The sequence below is a fragment of the Macaca thibetana genome, chromosome 14 (genome assembly GCF_024542745.1).
Source record: "Macaca thibetana thibetana isolate TM-01 chromosome 14, ASM2454274v1, whole genome shotgun sequence".
NCBI classification, from domain to species: Eukaryota; Metazoa; Chordata; class Mammalia; order Primates; family Cercopithecidae; genus Macaca; species Macaca thibetana.
The window spans coordinates 87,098,060-87,118,508 of record NC_065591.1 but is presented as its reverse complement, the minus strand read 5'-3'; the positions used below and the strand labels follow the sequence as shown (position 1 = coordinate 87,118,508).

Genomic DNA, 20,449 nt, shown 5'->3' with positions numbered 1-20,449 from the left:
TTTGAGACCAGCCTGGGCAACATGGTAAAACCCCATCTCCACAAAAAAAAAAAGAAAAAAAAAACATAGAGTATAGAACATTGAAGAGAATTTTAGACATATTTAAAATTACAGTTCTTCTGCTATTAAATTATGTAAATTATGTGATATTATATGATATGTATCTACAATAGACTTTTTTTCTAATCTTGGTTTTATAACATTTTACCAAAAATCCAGAACCTATCGGTTTATCAATAGGTTAGGTAAAATTATTTTTAAAACAAGAAAACATTTTTTAAACTAGCATGGGAAAGTAATTTTAAAGCATTTAGCTTATTTTCTTTCTGAAAACTTTCTACCAGCATTTAGAATCTTTCACAGCATTCTGTATAACCACAGAATGTTCATGCAAAAAGGCCTCATGGAATGTCTCTCATTTTTCAAATGCAAAAATTAATTCCTTAAAAAATGATCAAAGTCCTGATCCTTTCAGTGCTAAGAAGGGAAGATAACTCAGGTTTTAGTACCTTTTTCATCATATCGCCTTACCTCTAGCATTAAGTTATATATTATTTTGTTTATTACTCTTTGGGTGTCTATATCTAATTTTACAACTAGTTTGTAAACTCCTTTAGGCAGTTTTTATACTTTCTGTTCTTAAAAGAGCTATTACATAAGTTGCTTAACAATGAATTTAGTTGGTACATACTGATTGGTTGGTTGATTTCTTTGATTTGAAAGTGTTTTAAACTTAGAATGTCTAGCAGGCCTCTGGTCTTCACTGATGTCCTTTCAGTGCTTAAAAAGTAGTGATGTTGGCCTGCACAGTGGCTCACGCCTGTAATCCCAACACTTTGGGAGGCCGAGGCAGATGGATCACAAGGTCAGGAGTTCGAGACCAGCCTGGCCAAGATGGTGAAACCCCATCTCTACTAGAAATACAAAAAAAATGCCTCTGTAGCCCCACCTACTCAGGAGGCTGAGGTGGAAGAAACGCTTGAACCCGGGAGGCGGAGGTTACAATGAGCTGAGATCGCACCACTGTACTCCAACCTGGGCAACAGAGCAAGATTATGTCTAAAAAAACAGTAGTAATGTTTAGGTGATATGAATGACCCTGTTTATTTTGAGTTAACTGAAAAACTATTGATTTAGTACACTAACATTGAAACCTTAAGTACAGGCTAAGGATAACAAATCCTGTTATCTTCAGTTAAGTTACTTAAAAAAGAATGATAAAGAACAGAAAAGGGCCTGAATAGCATCTGTATGCAAACTAATCTGGAAAATGGGAGGAGATATCAGGAGAATGACAAATTAAAGGAAGTCTTTGTGATTATTAGAAGATAATTACTTTCACAGATCTTAATTATAGCGTAATTATAGCTTTTTCTTTCTATCAAAAACTGCACTCTGAGATTTTTCTTGCCAAAACAGGAATTGAGAAACTTTGGATGTTGTGAAGTAACTGTATTAAATTATGTGTGTGTGTGTGTGTGTGTGTGTGTGTGTGTGTGTGTGTGTGTGTGTATTTTAGGACTGGCATAAATCCAGGATGCCAAAAAACATTTTAAAGTGGTTACTGTTCAAAAATAGTTTCTAATATCATTAAATGTGTAATAGGCTGAGTAATATATAGAAATAGTGTGTTATCAAGCAACATTTATTGAGCACCTGATTTGAATTAGTCATTAAGCTGGAACACTTCTTTTATAATTAGTGAAAGAGAAGATAAACACTTTTATATAAAAGGTATATAAAAGAGGTTTACTTCTGTTTCACTAAATGATACCAGGTGTCACATAAATGGGAATCCAAAAGATGGGAAAACTCACTGTGGTTTTGAATGAGTCAATATACAGAATTTAGGAACTATGTTGAGGTTTATGTGACGTGTTCATCTAAGGGAACACTTGGAAAACAAAAGTTGAAAAGTTAGATTAGGGGCCAGAATGTTGGATATCTTGCCTTTCTGCCTCTACTGTCCTTCCCCCAACACCACCCCCTCAATAAGCTAAGGATAAGATGATAGGTAAACTGGGGTAGTAGTATTAGAAACGGAAAGCAAATTAGAGTCACTGAGAAGAAGTTTGTGAACAGGTGGTGAGATAACCTAGTATAAACTTGTTATTAAATATTAAGGTGTAATGCATAATAAAAGTTTGGGTCTTTAAATGCAAATTAAAATAATGAAACATTTGATTCTTAACAGTGTTTTCATCTCCCTGAAACTCATGTCCTTCCACATTACTGTCTTATAAGCATGTATCCCTAGATTGTGAGAATCAACCTAAATCTGAGCCACCTTATTGTGTGGATTTCTCTTATATCAGTTGGTGTCGCCATTATTCATCCATCCAGTCATCTAATTCAGAATTCTGTGAGGAATCCTAGACTTCTCTCAGTATTTTACCCTAATATTCCATTAGTCACTCAGTTCTATTTAGTCTCCTAACTAGCGATCAGTGTAATTCCTTTTCTTTAATCCATACTACTTAATTAACCCAAATCTTACTAATAGCTCATATTTCCCCCAGCCTCCCCCATCCCACTCTACTTTCTAATGGATGTCAGAAATATTTTCTTAAAAGACAAATATAATTATTTTACTATTGCCCATTGTTTATATAACATCAAAGCTCTTTAGTCTGACATTCGTGACGTGACTCTTGCCTATGTCTCTAGTCTTATTCCCTGAGAAAGTTTCAGGAATCATGTAGAACAACATAGTTCCCGCGATGTGTCACGTCTTTGTATTTTATATTTCTTTTTCCTGGTATTGTTGTATCCACATAGACTTAACTATCCTTTTCTAGGTATCCTGACAAATTTCTACTCCTTCCCAAGATTTATCTCATCTAGAAGGCTGTTTTAGTCCATACTCTTGCAGGCAGAGTGAGGCATTCCTGTTTTGGTTACTCCCATTATAGCTCCTAACATATATTGTAATTGTGCATCCATACTTATTTACCTGGCATTTCCTTGAAGTCAGCACTTGTGCTTCATTTATCTTTGTATTTTCAAGCACTTAGTTCAACACCTTCCAGAAAATGAGCTTGTCTTAGTCCATGCAGGCTGCTATAACAAAAAGCAAAGATTGGGTGGCAGAAGCAATGAACATTTATTTCTCACAGTTCTACAAGCTGAGAAATCCTAGATCAGGGTGCCAGCAAATTATGTCTAATGAATGTCTGCTTCCTAGTTCATAGACAGCTATCTTTGCACTGTGTCCTCAACAGGGCAGAAGAGGGCCAGGGAGCTCTTGGGGTCTTTTATAAAGGGCACTAATCCCATTCACGAAGACTCTACTCTTACGACCTAATTACCTTCCAAAGGCCCCACCTCTTAATACCATCACATCGGGGGTTAGGATTTCAACATATGAATTTTGAGGGGGGGACAGGAACATTCAGTACATAACAGAGGTTTAAAAAATAATCAAATGAATTAATAATTCTTCTTTATAAAAGTTACAGTGTTTAATTTCAATTTTAGTAAGGTTTATTAATAACATTTATTTTTCATTAACTTGTATTATAAATTACAGAAACTTTATTGTAATAATTGTAATTTATTTAAATGCCTATTTATCTCAGGTACCTTGCTAGTCACTTAAAAAATTATAAAAATTTCAAGCAACACAAAACCAGAAAAAATAATGTAATGAAGCTTCGTAAACCCATGACCAAATTTAATATTGGTTAGATTTTTGTCACTGTTAACTTCATCAATCCTGTGTTGCTATTATTGCTGCTGAAATAATTAAATCTCAAAACTCATTTTCTTCTACCTGCTGTATACTTTAGTATGTATTTCTAAAATAGAAGGACACATTCTTATATAACTGCAATGCCTCCTAACTTTTTGAATTTGCAGCAAAGGGGTCACCTATCAGCAGGATCCAGTCGTACTGGATGAAGATGTCTTTGATCTGCTTCTTGGAAGCCCCATTCACATATTTCTGGTAATAGGCTACCAGGGATTTGGAGACATACTGCTGGATAGCACAAGTCTCAGCCACATGACCACTACCCTTCACATGGACACAGATGTCCACACCAGCAAACCACTCCTTGCCCAGAAGCAGAGGGGTCAATAATTTTTAAGACTATAAAGAGATCCTGACATCAAGACATCTGTGAACTGTTTACTTAAATGAGCATAAGAATGGTTTTAATTCTGATTACAGTAGGTTTTAAGTTTATCTGTGTACATTAAAGCACAATCTTGTAGTTTTCTGCTTATAGACTTGGGGATTGGCAAAATAGAGCAGAAATGATGTCTTCGTGCATTTACTGTACAGATCAGATCTGTTCATTCTATTCCGGGTAAAAATGAAAACGCGACTGCTCCTTTTAAAACTAGGAATAAAGACTTCTTTTAAGTTTTATTAAAACTGAAGTTTAATATAATTCAAAGTAAAATCAAGCATACTTGAATGTATACAGTTGTTGTGATCCTGGGAGGCTGTGTGAAAGGTACTTTCTCAATTTAAATGAGAACGTGAGTTCTTGTTATTTCTGACTCAGTGCGTAAAGAAGTACTGGTTTCCATATGGCTAAATGCTTATAATTTGTTTTGTAAATCTCTAGAAATCAAATACATTTAATATATTTTCCTGATTCCTCTAAGCTGAGTAAGTGACTTGTATTTTATCATTGTGTTTTGAAAAATCTGAAAACCATCCTATCATTCTGTTCCATTGGAATAACCTAAAGCCTTTTGATTTTATAATGCTATAGTCAAGCTGGTAGATGCTGAATATGGAAGCTTGATTTAAAACTCCGCTTTTCCCTCATACACCAAGATAACTACATTCACTGCATATTTTTGTTTCTCCAAAAGTACTAGTAACTATTCAACCATCTACTGAGTAATATTAGAATGTTACACAACTATAATTGTTTCTAATGGTAATTTTACTTTCTGAAAGCTTCCAATTTTAATTTCTTTTCATCTAATTGAGACATTTTAATAAGTAAAGCTTTCTAAAATTCAAGGGGAAGTTTTATTGTTACACAATATAGAAACTGTAAAAAAATTATTCATATAGAAGTAAAGCCTGTCTTAATACTTTTTTGGGACCAGATCTTATAATTAGTGGTAGAAAAGCATATTGTCTTTTTGTTAATAAGGAAGCAATGAGTTAAGTGCTTATTATGGACTTGCATTATCTCAGCTACTAAGATTTATAGTTCTCTCCTCATTTTCTTGGGCTTTAGCTCAAAATTTTACTAGCATATTCAACAGCTATATTTTGTAGCACTATAACTCTATAGAAAGTGTTCAACACTTAAAAGCTTATACAGGAGGCTTTGTTGCCCAAGATTAGTGTCACAGCATGGAATATTACTGATTTCTAAGAAAGTGGCACAAATTATGGGAAATTACAGATACTGTTTGTTTTAATAATTAAGAAAATAAACAAATAGACATCCAGAGGGCACATGGAAGATAGTAAGTAGATTGATGTTTAGGACTGTGTTTTATATATTGGTTTAACTTATTGGTGTTTCTAATAAGAATTCAGAGAACATTAATTTCCTTAAATCCACAGGATGTTCTTGTTCTGTTCAAGGAGGAGAAATGGATGAAAGAGCCTACAGCCAGACTCCTATCTCCTTAATTCAATTCAAAAAATATATGAGAATCCATTATTTTCACTTTGCTGAGCTGTAATGCTACAGATATTGTGTTAGAAATTGATTCTACTCTTTAAGGAGCTTATAGTCTGAAAGAAGCAATAAGATAATAATATATGTTAATAGCTATAAGAGAGGGAAACAGTATAACTGAACCTTAAGAAAAATAAATTTAAATTCATAGGAAAGCTTGGGAGTTAGGAGAGAAGGAAGACCAAAGGGGTTGGTATTTGAGACAGGGCTTAAAGGAAGTATGGATAGCCTTTCAGTAGAGAGAAAAAGGGAAGGCAGATCCTCAGGAATACACTGGTTCAAATACATCTAAATTCCACAGAGCACAGAAAAGACAAGTCATTTTAAAACTATCAATTACCTTTTAAATTTGCAGGTGACTGTAGCTTTGATTTATGTCACTCTGTGGCATTACATGGAAAGTGGAGAAAGTGTGTTCTTTGCCACTTGCCTCTGGGTGACACTGGACATGAGTGTGATTTTAGATTTATTTCCAGTTTAAAGGACTAACTAGTAGTACAATGCTGATGGTGTTGCTTAAAGACTCTCCTACGGTATTTGTTCTTAATTATTTCCACCTTTTTAGATTTGTATAATTCTGGGGTCGTACAGGGTTCTCGGGCTACCTTGAAGTGGTCCTTTTGTTTTTAGAAGCTTGCCACTCCATAGTCAGTGTATAAATATAAAAACTTGTTTGCACTTTGAACAAGTTCACTATGTGTTCTAATGACTAAAAATTAAGGGATTTTGTTAGTAGCCAAGCAAAAGCTTATTTAGAAATTCAGCTGTACTGCAATGCAAATTAAACTCATTAGCTGCCCTTTGCTAGATGGATATACATTTTTAATTCTTCATTCATTTTAATTCTTTTAGTGCTGGAATGAATCCATTCATCTTTAAGTACTTAACTGCTTCCACTACAATGAGTACTACTGCCAGTTTCCACTAATAATAGCAGTACTCATGGCTACCATTTCCAGAGTACTCACAAGGTGAGCTTGTGTAGCTTTGGGCTCACAGTTAGTAAAACAAGTAAAATTTATGTAATGGTTCTTACCAAATGGCACACCAAGATTTTTTTTAAATGAGAGTGCTTAATCATAATATCTCATATTATTTCTTAGAACTCATTCTCTTGGAAAAGTGAAATAGAAAAACATACTGCTATGCCAATGACCATTATTACATAAAGCTATAAAACCCAGACCAGAAGTTTACCTCACATGTACACCATTCTAAGATTGAAGTAGTCAAAGATGAACAAGGTACTGACCAACCGGCCTACAAGGAGCTGATGATTCAGTAGAGAGAGGAGGTAAAGAAATTGCTATAATACAGTTGATAACTACAGTACTTTTGAATGGAAATGTTTTGAGAATTCAAGTTAAAAATCAAATTTCATATGTATTGTTGAAAAAGGCTAGATTTCACGCTATTAGTAGCAAGATCTTTCCTATATTCCTCAAATGATTCTACCCAGAGGTAAAACTCTTGCAGGAAGGACTTGATAGCCTTGGCTTTAATAGCTCAGTTAAAAGGAGGTCACTCTTAAAGTCTCAGGCCCTTCGGATTAGATGAGATTCCCCATTATGAAGGAGATTGAATGCTCTTTGGAGTGTCAGTGAATTTCTGACACCCCTGTAATATCTGCTGGGCTTCTGATGCTCAGTGGTTCCTTGAACCACTCTAGCTTCAAGTAAGAGAAGAGATGTTGGTGTAATTTAAAAGATTCTCACCCTTGGTGCCATTGCCATTTTCTGCTTTTAGATCTTTTCTTGTGGAATAACCTTGGATCTCAGTTATTATAATCTGGTGAACATCAATACATATTTTAATATGGTATAGAAGTCACATTTTTTAAAATTGTCTTTCGGATTTTTCTTTTAGAGATAGTAGGAACAGAATTTATGTTCCAGTTAGTGACTGGCCTTTAAAGTTAAGTTTCCTACAAAAGTACCAATCCGTTATAATTAATTTAAAACCTGTTGTTTTCTCAACTAGGGTTACATCAGCATTATTTCATAGCATAGAGCTGCCTGTTTATACCTGCTTTTTGTTGTTGTTGCAGTGTTTCAGCCAAAATGGAACATCTATAACAATAAAAGGAGGGTCAAAAACTGAAATTTACTATTTGTATAGACCATTACAATTGGCTTTCTTACATTCACACCTAAAAATTTTGTTTGGGGCATGTGTTTTGTATTTAAGATATTTTGTCATTGTAGTGTATTTAAAATATAACGTTGGCACTATTAAATTATCTTCTAAGGATATCTTTAAAAATTGTGGGGCTAGTGTTCTCTATGGAGTCAAATTTTACTTTACCAAAACATTTTATATGTCAAACAGATTTTCTTTAAAAAAGATTCTTAAGTGTTTCTCTGTAAATTAATTACACCTTTTGCTCCCCTACTGAGATAAATTATAAAATTTTATAAAATTTTAAAATTTACATTTTAATGGATAGAAGTGTATGATTTTGCTTTTCCACTTTTAATAAAAAACACTGAAAAAAGATAAGTGAAAATTAATTTTAATAGTTTATTTTAAAGCATTTAGTAGCTTAAAGTGCAGTAATTAATTTTCTTTGGAAGTCAGTCTTTTAGGGGCAAGTAATTTGCTGATTACTCCTAAAGACTCACAATTTTAAGAGTTTCTGACTTCCAAATACAAGTATCTTAATTTTCTATTGGGATCAATTCATATCCTTTAAAGGGATCTAATAAGTTGCTTAGCTGCTAAGTGTCAAAACAAGTGATTTTCTAAATGTAATTCATCTCATCCTTTCAGTGTTTTGTTTTCTAGCAGATAATTGCTTTATAGGCATAATCTCAACTGATGAATTTCAGGCATAACTTTTTTCAGTTATAATGAGGTATCTGTAAAAATAAATTTTCCTAATGGTAACATTCTTGAGATTATAAACCTTGTAAAATAATCTCTTAGAACACATACAGGTGACACATAGAAAGTGTGAGTTCCTATTTTATAACTAGTTTTCTTCTTGACTAAAATTATAAGATTTCTTGAAAAATAGCAAATTCTGAAAACAAATCACAATAAAGTTATCACTGCTTAAAATTTTTTAGGAACTTTTATATTCCTTTTTTTTAAACTCAAGTCAACATTTTAGAGAATTTCTCTTATTCTTTTTAGTTAGTCATTTCAAGGTTGCCATCAAATTAAGACTCTGAAGAATGGTATCTCTCAACTTTTCTGTTATTAAGGTTAATTGGTTGGTTTTATTGGGTTTTTCAGTTTTAACATTCAAGTCAATCTTTTATTTCTACGAAAGTGCTTTAGTACATGTTTATTATGCTATGTTTCTTCCTGATTTTGTAGCGATTTTATATCTTTGCATTTTCCTAGGAACTGAACAATATTATGAAGCAACACTATACTGTAGAACCTTTGGCAATGGTAGAAATAGCCTAGATTCACATTGTCCTGAATGGTACCCACTAGCCACAAGTGGCTGTTCAACATTTGACATGTAGCTAGTGCAATTGAACTCTAAATTCTTAACTTTATTTAAAGTTAATCAGCTTAAATTTAAATAGGCACATGTGGGTAGTGACAGCAAAAGAAATTCAAGTACTTGTTTTGGTTTTTCACAGAAATGAAACAAGATTTATTATTTAAAAGCCATTGTGTAAGAGTCACTAGATCTTTGACTAAATGATCAAACTCATTTATTCCCAAAAATAAGATAGTAGCTTTAGCTTAAATACTTAGAAAAAAAGCATGGCAATATTATTCCTCAAAATTAGTGCAGCCACTGCTTATTTTCACTCATAGCATAGAGCAATTCTTGAATTTTTCTAATCAAGTAGCATCTGTTAAGAAAATATAGCTGTTTTAGTCTTGGGTTTTTTTTTTTTTTTTTTTTTTTTTTTGACATTGAGGAAAATAAGCAGAAGAAAAATAAAAATATTTTATTTTATATTATGCTTTATGACATTTTTATGTGGTATCTTCTCAAAACTTCCCAACAATGGGGAAAGCTACAGTCTAGAATTGATATTATTCTCACTTGTGAGGGGAAAAGGTTTCTTGGCATGAGAGAAATCTTACAACTGAGAAGAGGGTGTGGAAAGGATGACTTAAAGATTTAGTTGGCAACAGACAGTTACAGGATTTAGCAACCCTTTGAATGCAGGCCCCTAGGATAAAGAGTCAAAGATAACTGTGAATCTGAGCCAGAGTTGCTGGTATGTATGGTGATTTTATAACCTACAGAGGAAAGTGAGGAGGAACAGCTGGTTTGAGATAGAAGATTCATTTTAAACATGTTGATTTTAAGGTGCTAATGTTGCATCCAGGTTATGTCACAAAATACCCAAAGCCAGACTGGAGGGCAGAGAAGAGCTAGCAAGTTCTCTAGATAAAAAAGATTCAGGAGGCGGTTGCATGGGTTGCTCATTTTCATATCATATGCCCTTATTTTTTCCTTCATCTGCTCCTATTGTCTTCCCTACAATGTAGTGACCATAACAAATTTGAGTAGAATTTTGTTTAGTGTAAAGAGTATCGTAGCCATAGAAGAGAACATTGACTTGAAAGAATCAGTATTTATAAGGAAGGAGTTGCAAGGGACATCTAGGAAACATAAAAGTAAATGATCAAAGAATTTAGTGGGTTGGGTGGTAAAGTGTTATGGAAGCTCAGCAACTCAGGAGGCTGAAGCAGGAGAATCGCTTGAGCCCAGGAGGCAGAGATTGCAGTAAGCCGAGATCGTGCCATTGCACTGCAGCCTGGGCAACAAGAGTGAAACTCCGTCTCAAAAAAAAAAAAAAAAAAAGAAAAGGAAGCCCAACAAGGAGAGAGTTGCCCAGAAGGAGGTAGATTTGACTTGTGCAAAGAGGTAAGAAAGCTGAGGATTATATAGGGAGAATCTCAACTGTGATCTAAAGACTGTGTTTACATAAAAAGCAAAAAGTAGAATGGTGGTTCCTAGACCTGGGGGCAGGGAGAAGTAGGAGTTGCTGTTCAATGGGAGTAAAATTTCAGTTATGCAAAATGAAAAAGTCCTAGCTCTTCTGTACAACATCGTGCATATAGTTAACAATACTGGGGTTGTACACTTAATTTAAAAAGGTAAACCTTGAATGTTATTTATTTATGTATTTATTACCACAAGAAAGAGAAAGAAGGAAGGAAAGTGAGCATGCCCTTAATACTTTTCTGGGGACTGTAATGTAAGCAGAAATTGTGACAAGGGTCCTTGGAACTGGCTGTTAATTTTTTCTCTTCCTAATTTGCCCAAATAGGATGAATAGGTTGATTGGTTGAGAGCATTTCTGCAATTACACTAAAATGCTTGGGTCTAGGATTGAGTAGATGTGACCATCAAATGAATAACTCTGCAGAGCAGTCATTTAACATTTCAAAAACGTATAAAAATGTCTGAAAATACAATTTTAAAAAAGCGAAACCAAACGAGTCCAGAGCAGCACTGTCCAATAGAACTCTCTATAGTGGAAGATGGAAATGTCTGCACTGTCCTGTAGAGTACACATGGCCCTGTGTGGCTGCTGAGCACCTGAAATGTGGTTAATGTGACTGAGAAATTGTGTTTTTAAATTTATTGAATTTTAATTCATTTAAATTTAGCCATATGTGACTGATGCTTACCATGTTGGGGAACGTAGGTCTAGAAACTTCAGGAAAACTAGTATGAGTGAAGTAGGAACTTGGTCCTTGGACATTTGGGATTTGAAAGAAAGGCAGAGGAAAGGCATTATAATTTGACCGGAACTCTAGCTTATGGTCTTATCTTAAAAAAAAAAAAAAAAAAAAAAAAATCAATCTTTTGGATATAGTCCTGTCCTATTTTTTTGTATTTGATCTTACTGACTTTAAAAGCATGCAGAGATAGAAAAGTGGGTGGAAACAAATTTTCAGAATGAAATGTGTTTAGAGTAGAATTTATGAACTGTTTTGATCATTTTTAAAGTTGTTTTTCACCTTCCTGTGAATAGACAGAGCAGCCAACTGAGACAATACAGTAGTAGAGTCCTTGCCAGAAAAGATTCTCCTTATGCAGAAACTAGGCTGATCATTTCGAAAATGGCAACATTAAAAAATATAATTGAGGAAGAATACATGATGGTAAAACTTAAAAGTTGTGTTAGTTTTCTTTTATGTTTGGTATATAAACAAATATTTTAGGTCAGGCCATATTTTATCTCTCCTGAACTATTACCAGAGCTTCCCAGCTGGGATTTTTCCCTCTCAGGCCCAGGAGCTACATCACCCTCAACACTATTAAAAACACAGATCTGATCACATCTCTGCTTAAGAACTTTTTACTACAAATAAGCATACAATAAAAAGCTTCAAACATGTTTTTGGATGCTGCTTTTTACTTTTGAAATTAGTGAGTTAAGTGGACATTTTCTCAGCTGATGAAAATAAAATTGGTAAGACATTTTTGTTAGTTTAGCATATTGGCAGTAAGCAACAAGAAGTTTAAAGGTATTTATAACCCAAACCATAGTAAGTCCACTTCTGGGCATCTTCTGAAAGAAACTATCGTAAACACCACAAAATATGTCCCAACTGTCTTTATATGAAGGTGTTCATCACAGGATTGCTTATAATAGTGAAAACTGCATATAACTAAAATGTTCAACAGTAGGAAAATGACTAAGTAAATAATTGCTAAAATGATGTCTTCTTTCATCACTTTTTATATGCACCTGCTATGGTATATGTCATATGTCGTATAGTTGGTTGTATGCATTCTGCCAGTCTAATTCTTATTTGTGTCCTCACTGTGCCTAGCACATTGTTAATGCTCAATTAATGTTTGCTAAATAAGTGAAAAAAATCAATGTTGACACAAATGAAATTGAGTTTAAGTTGCTTCTTTTCAATTGCTAAACACTTAAGAGATGTTATATTCATTTAAGTGCAGTATCTTTCAGTTCCATTTATAATGAAAATGTTTTTGCAGATTTAAATCTCTCCTGTTCTGGAAAATATTTAAAATAATAATATAAAACATTTAAAGGTAAATTTAGTTACTAACTATATCAAATTATGATTTTATCAACAAATTTAATAAATCATTCTTTGTTTCCAATATCCCATTGTCCATCTTAACATAAAAGAGTTTGTATTTTGCTCCCGCTACATGTTCTCCAAATTTTGTCCTTTTTATTATTTAAAGATACCGACATCTCCCTGTTGAAATTTTTTTCCTCAAACCTCGTAATCGTAATTTTTCCTCATAATCAGTTTTTCAGCTGCTTTGTTCATTTGAAATGAATAGTTGTCCAGAAAATTGCTTTTCACATACTACTTCATTAAGTTTTTTGTTGTGATGGTTTTGTGAGATGAGGTCTCACTCTGTCACCCGGGCTGGAGTGCAGTGGTGTGATCGTAGCTTACTTTAACCGTGTAGTTCATTGAGTTATAGAGACAGTGTTCGAAATTTTTTTTTGTCTATATCTTATGGAGGCTAGCAAAAGGAAGAAACTTGTTATTTTCCTTTAAATTCTTTCTGGTTAAGTCTAGATTTGGTTGACATAGACAAGAAATACCAATATTGGAATTCTGACTTCATCCTTTTAACATGCAGTCCTCCAGTGTACTTGACCAGGAGACTGAGGCCTTTGTCATCATTTTGTAAATATAACCTAGATGCCTACTTATTTCTGAAACTGTACCAGGTTAAGAGTATTATTGTTTAATATATTTATTTCAACAGGACCCCCAAAATTGATGAAGATTGTGTGCAAAGCTCATGAGGGCAGAGAGCATATCTGTTTTCCTCACCCTGTATCCTCAAAGTCTATCACAGTATCTGATTAGGCTCTCAAAAAAATCATGTTAAATGCCTGACTGCCTGCTTTCACCAATTTGTCTTGTAACTGCTTCCTAATGAAGTAAAGGATTTAAGAGATTTAAATAACTATTTTGTGTTTGATAGGCTGTTTGATTGTAAGGATCAAAAAAGACTCAGGTTACCTAGTAATGGGGGGAGAAAAGGAGGGAGAGAAGAAGGACCCTATTCTCTGATTCAAATTTTTATGACTTATATCACACTTAAATGAGGATACTAAAATATTTTTCAATTTTAAAAAGTTAACAAATTTTTAAAAACTTAAAATCAGCATTCAGGCATACCATTGGCAGTCTATCAGTTGTTAATACTACCAGTAGAATAGCAAGTGGAACAATAAGAATTACTATGTTCTTCATTCCTTATATTGAACTAACCTTTCTTTTTCTAATTTTTACATTTTTCTTAAAGTTTCAAAACTTCATGTTAGATATGCTGATTGCTATTTTAGGGGAAAAAAATGGATTAGGTAATTGCTTTGGAGAGTTGTTAGGTAATCCTCTTTGGATTTAACCTTTTCTTTAGTTTTCAAATTGATGTCTAACAGTATACTACTATAAAACACTATTTTATTATGGAGGTTAATGGTTTTCAGGCATGTCAAATATGGGCTTAAAGTCTATGGTGTAGACTATGACTAAGGGATATGACATTTTGAGGAGGCTGTGCTGCACTTAGCACTGTGGTAGGCATTTGCCCCATTATCTCATCCTTGCAGTGGCCCTATGGGTTTTCTTTGATCAGAGACCCAACACTTATTCTGGTCTCACATAATTTTATTTAATTATTTATTCTATTTATTTTTGGTACCTTAGCAATAAATGTGTACAAATTTAACATTTCTTAGAAAGTCATCATTAATAGATAAAACTTTTCTTTTAAAAATAGGATAAAAGAATCAGAGTATCTCAACCCTTGACAAGAGGACCAAGTGCCTTTATTCCAGAGAAGGAAGTAAGTTTATCTGTCTTAAAATATAAAGTATGATTTTAAAATAACTTAATTGTATCAAAGAATATCTCTTTTTAATATGGAAGTAGGAATGAATTTTCTTCTTGAGTTTCTTATTCCATGTCAGAAAACCATAGAGATACTTTCTTTTCAGCTTCACAAATATTTACAGAGCACCGATTATGTGCCAAGCATTGTCTTAAAGAAGGGACTAATAGAAATAGAATAATGCCAGATCATTGCCAGAGTCAACAGTTCTTTCATCATCAGATCACCTTTTTAGTGACCTTCCCACCTAAGTGCAAATCCAAAGTGACAGTAACATTTCGGGAGCTCAGTGACAATAGCTGATCTGGGTGAGGACCATGCACTGGAGAAGCTGCCCTGCTTATGCCTATTTTCCTCAGATAGCTTTATATGTATATGCCTACTACATATAAAGACTTCCTGAAGCACAGTCATTTTTCACAGTATATATTGGAGGATAATCTGGTTTTTAGGATCTATTGCATCATATGAATCTATTAATATATCTTAGGCATCCAGTTAGAAGAAACTTCTGCTGGGGAAAGCAAAACAAAAATAACAAATATTCTATTTCTAATTATATGTGGTTCATCTGGATCCCATTATATTTGTAACTATCTTGGTCCCTGTAGTTGACAAAATGGTGGGGAAGTGAGCAAATCAAAATATACTTGACTCCATAATGAGTTACACCATTGTAATTAGCATTTCCTCACAATTTATACTTTTCAAACATTGTATTTCCTTTGGGGTTAAATTTCCCTAAGTCAATAGTGCCTTTGTATAATGCGTACTTATTTTTCAGACGGTGAAGCCAGCTCTGAAGAGTAAACAGTTTCTTAATAGCAGTGTGGATGTTTGGAAAGACTGTTAGTCTGGACGTTAGGGAATCCGGATTCTAGACCAGACTCTGCTATTAATAAAGTGCATGAGCTTGAATTTAATCTTAATTCTGTTTCCTCATCTCTAAAATAAGTCTAGAACTCCAATTCTGAAATACAAATAAACAATGAACCACTCCTAGAATTATGCAACTCATGTCCATTAACTCCAACAATGTTGAGTCTTTCTACAAGGTGCTAATAAACTCTTAACACCTTCAGAGCCAGTTCTTGGTGTGATGCCCAAACTGTCATTGTGTTTGAAGCTATATATAAATAATCTATTTTTGAGACAACTCTTTTGATTTCCTAGGATGAAGAATGTCCATTTTAATAACTTGCCTTGTTTTTAGTAATTATTATTGTTAGGCTCAAAATAGGACAGTATTCTAGTGTCCTCATTAATTTTTCAATTAACACTTTTCTACAAATTATTATATATTCCTTTGTCCCTGAAAAGACTTCAGAAAGCTTTTTTTATGTTGAATCACAAAAGCAAGCAAAGGATTAGACTGAAAATATTTGTCTAAAAATGATGTGCTTATCTTCATAGGCTAATAAATGAAATTATAAATGTATGTAATCAGATGCTGCTGCTTGTGCTTTACCACACATTGGTGTGACAATGGCCAGACAAATGGGCCCTGAAAAATCTGCCTAATATGCCTAGCAAAACAGATGGAAGCTTCTTTTCTTCATTTTCGTAGCTGTGTGTATAATGTTTGATAATTTAACATTTGTTGTTTAATAAATTGTGGTACCAGAGCCAAAAATGACTGGTGCTTTCTTTTTTTATTTCTGTTTCCAGTATGAGCAACTGCATAATTTTGTGTCTGTTAATATCAAATGAATATTCATTTGCTTCAATAGTGGCATAATTTATGTAAACCAAGGGTGTATTTATGGCTCAATAGTCATTTTGTTTTGTGTTTCTTGGTTATAAGGTTGTCCAAGCAAACACAGTGGATGAACGTACTAACTTTCTTGTGGAAGAATACTCTACATCCGGTCGTCTGGACAACATCACACAGGTCATGAGTTTGCACACTCAGTACCTGGAGTCTTTCTTGCGGAGCCAGTTTTACATGTTGCGCATGGATGGTCCCCTTCCTCTACCATACAGGCACTATATTGCAATAATGGTGGGTACTTATTTTCCTATATTCACATAACATCTTCCTCACTTATTCTTTCTCCCTTCCAAAATAGGTGTGTGTGCATGTGTGTGTATAGATCTAAGTATAATTTATGAACATAAGAATTGAAGAAGCCTATGGCCTTTTGGATACCAAGTTTCTTGGATATGTTTGGAATATGTTAAGCCACTTAATGTGCTGAATGTTTCTCATTTAATTTTCAGTAAAATCATTTTTCATATTTAATCTCTTACAAATAAAGATGCTTATAGCATGCAAAGTAATACCCCACAAGTTTTGTCTTTGCTCTTAATATCTTGTTTTTATAAAAACACAAGTTGTTTGTGACATTTTTCTTAGTAATTTTATACATAAAGAATATCACTAATTTGGCCAAGTAAGAGGAAAGTATCAGTCAGCATTCATGGAGAATCTGAATGAGAGAAGAATTCTTGAGTTGAATTATTATAACACTTCTAAGTATAGTTCTGATTACAAACTGGTTAACTAGTTATTCACAGGCAATAGAGGTCAGGGAGGAGAATTATAAAGTTGTGTGTGTGTTGGACTTTAATGGAGAAAAAGAACAACAAGAACATGATGAAAATGCTATATATGTGGAGAAGTTGGGGAAGAAACCGGGCTGACAGGGCTGGCATAACTAGCCAGAAGTTAGCAGATTAAGTTTGACCACATTTGATTTGATTGTCTTTTTTATAGTCTCACTGAACTTTTAACAACAACAAAAAGCAACATTCCTTGTTTTATTGAATGATGAACCTCAATGAGGCTGTAATTTTAGCTTAAGGTTTTGATGACAGTAAGGCTGAAAGCAGACTTAGAATGCTTGTAAAATACAGACAAATAAGATGTAGAGAATAGAAAGAATAAAATAATACTGTTTTACTGAGAAGCAGCCCTGAGGAAAAAAGAGGTCAATTGAGGGCTGATTCTGACTGCATAGGAAGAAAAGGGTCAGTGAGCTTCCATGTCATCTGAGTAGGAAGATGTGTACAAATATGACTGAAGTCACATTTATCTTAAAGAGGATAAGAGAAGTAATCAAATTAGGATGAATCCTGAGTTATTAGAATATAAGTTAATGACATTTTATTATGTTTTAAGTAGAATGTGGTAGGTATATTTGTGATATTGAAAGGGACCTGTATTTCCTATTCATAGCTAGAAAGTGGCTTAAGGTATACCAACTTCCAGACAAGGAAATAATTGGCTTCAGGTGATATTATTTGCTTATACAAGTAATCAGCTTCATGTATTGAATCTATTACATCATTATGACGGATGTTTTAGAAAAGAGATTCTGTAAGAAAAGAGGTACTGGCTATAAAAATCATTAGCTCCATCTGAATTATTTGTTTAGAAATAGTGGAATGAAACTCTACTGTGATTCTTTTATCAATGAATTTTTTTCTTTGTGCTTCAGGCTGCAGCTAGACATCAGTGTTCTTACTTAATAAACATGCATGTGGATGAATTTTTAAAGACTGGAGGTATTGCTGAGTGGTTGAATGGTTTGGAATATGTGCCACAAAGACTGAAAAATCTTAATGAAATTAATAAGCTGCTAGCACACCGACCTTGGCTGATCACAAAAGAGCACATTCAGGTACTGAGTGTTTCTTTGAAATAAAAAGGAATTTACTTAGGACTTAATTTTAAATATGTGTATATTAGGAACTTGGAACATAAATAATAGTGTCTTAATATGTGTAGAAAAGATAAGTTTAGAAAGTCAGTGGGTTTAATTTAAGGACAAATGAATACTTCTCTTTAAGTAATCATTAATTATCTTGTACAAATACTTTGGTGAATGGCTATGAGAAAATTTCGTTTCTATTTTTAAGTAGTAGATAGACTGAAGAAAATACACTAGCATGATAGGATGCCTCGGATCTAGTCTGTACTCTGTTACAAGTTTGTGTCCTTTTAGTAAATTAACTTCTATGGGTCCCAATTCTCTCCTCTACAGAATGAGGGAGCTAGATTAAATGAGTTTTAAACTTTTTTATAGTTCTAACATTTCATAAGTTTTAGATTCTCAAAAAATGATTTTGCAAATAAAAAAGTGATTTGCCAGCTGGTGTGTGAATGCTTAAATGCCTTTTAAAACTAGAGCTTAGATGAGAAATAGAGTTGTCGTGATTAACTAAGAGCACTTATCTTTCTGAAGGTGCTTCCATTGAGGCCTACAGGGTGAGGTCATTATTCAATATGCTTAGCACTATTTTTGGCACATGGTAACTATTCAATAGATAGGAACTGTCATCTAAATTATCAGTGGAAATCTTTGTTACTTAAAATATCTGTTCCTAATGCATAGAAATGTCCTTGGTTTTTGGATCCTCTTGTTAGGCTACATTTTTGTTATTTGCCCTTTCAACCAATCATAGTGTTTATCAATCTGCATACTCTCAGATTTTGATGAAGTATCTGGGAAACTGTGAAGCACGATGCTGCCTTTAGATTTATGTTCTGATTTGATAATATGTTAGCTAGATAGGGGAATTAATCATTGTTTTTAATGTCATGTCTTAATTACTTTGTGCCAGATACTTCGGTGGGTGAAGATAAAGACCCTGCCCATAGATTTGCTTGGAGTCTAGGGTAGAAGAAGAACAGGGTAATAACAGTAATCACAGCACAACTGTGTATGAATGTATGAATAAAGAGAATGGAACCAGAAAGTTTCTTTTCTGAAAGAGGTAACATTTGAGCTAGGTCTTGAAGAAGTGAGAGTTCTCAAGTAGAGCAGAGCATTTCAAAGAAAGAATAGAGTATTTAATATTATGGTATACTGGAAGAATAGCCAGCAGTTTCAGATGATTGAAGGGTAGCGATGTTTATGTAAGGTGGGAACTGGGAAGAATTGAGATCATATTGTATGACCCAGTGAATACTGTATTAAAGGATTTGTATTTTATTCTCAGAAAGTTATGGTCTTCAGGGTTATGTTATAGTACTCAGGAGGTACACAAGAAAAATTTCCAAAATATTAACAAAATATTTGTGTATGTGTGTATATTCTTATCTCATTCTTCTAAATTTTTGTATTTGTGTATTTTATGTTATTACGGTACACATATATATTCTATATAAAATATATTTTATGTGTATAAATTCGCAAATAAATATACATAATATCTGGGGTTGGACCTTTCCCAGCTGTTACTTTTGGAAGTACATTTGATCACAAGAACTTGGAGATCAACGTGATAGAGAATCGAGAATCATTAAAGGTTTTTGTGCCAAGTTGTAATATAAATACATTAGGTGATTTAGAAGATGAATTACAGATTGTACAGACTGGAAGCAGTAGACCAGTCATAGTACTACACCTGAGAGGTGATTTTTTTTAAAACCATGGGAGAAACATAGGATAAGATTATAGTAATGATTCTGCATGAAAATAAGTAGGACTTTGGTGACTGACAGGATGTGAGGATGGAGAAAGTGGGTGGGACAAGAGAATGACTAAGGTGTCCTTCTTCATGACATGAGCTGACATGAACATATACAGGCTGACAACAACAAATAATGACATCCACAAAGTGATGCCCACTTACTAAAGGAAATACAGATCTGTAACTCAAGATAAAGTGTGAGTTAAAAGTAAAATTGGATAGTTGTTTACAGATAAGCAAAGGTCAGGTTGAAGTAATGAATGGCCCATCCAGGGAGATACTGCCCAAGGAAGGAAGATTGTGGATGGAATACAGCAATAGAGAAAAATCTTTCTCAGGGTAGCAAGTGTACTTCCCTCCCCAAAATGTGGAATTGTTGAAGTCAAGAGAGATTAATGTCAAGAAGGGAAAAAGTAAACAATGTAAAGTCTGCAGAGATCAAATAAAATAAGGACTAAAAAGAAATAGTCAAATTTGGCCATTTGGAAGGTCATGTGTAATCTTAGTAAATGTAGCTTCAGGAGTTTGCTTGAAAAAGAAACCAGAT

General features: G+C 33.7%; 2 protein-coding genes across 6 annotated transcripts in view; both read left to right on the top strand.

Annotated features, from left to right (window-relative positions):
* CWC15 (CWC15 spliceosome associated protein homolog) overlaps nt 1-20,449 on the top strand; it is a 408,388-nt gene that overhangs the window by 132,919 nt on the left and 255,020 nt on the right. The window lies entirely within an intron of this gene.
* Nucleotides 1-20,449, top strand: part of SESN3 (sestrin 3) — a 62,616-nt gene that overhangs the window by 25,033 nt on the left and 17,134 nt on the right. For 2 of the 4 annotated variants that reach the window (XM_050758035.1, XM_050758036.1), the window contains exons 2-4: nt 14,374-14,439; nt 16,289-16,486; nt 17,925-18,107. In XM_050758035.1, coding sequence (XP_050613992.1) covers nt 14,374-14,439; nt 16,289-16,486; nt 17,925-18,107 — 447 coding nt within the window. Of the gene's footprint in view, nt 1-242; nt 6,952-14,373; nt 14,440-16,288; nt 16,487-17,924; nt 18,108-20,449 lie in introns of those variants that run through there. The other 2 variants (XM_050758038.1, XM_050758037.1) reach the window with 2 other exon arrangements.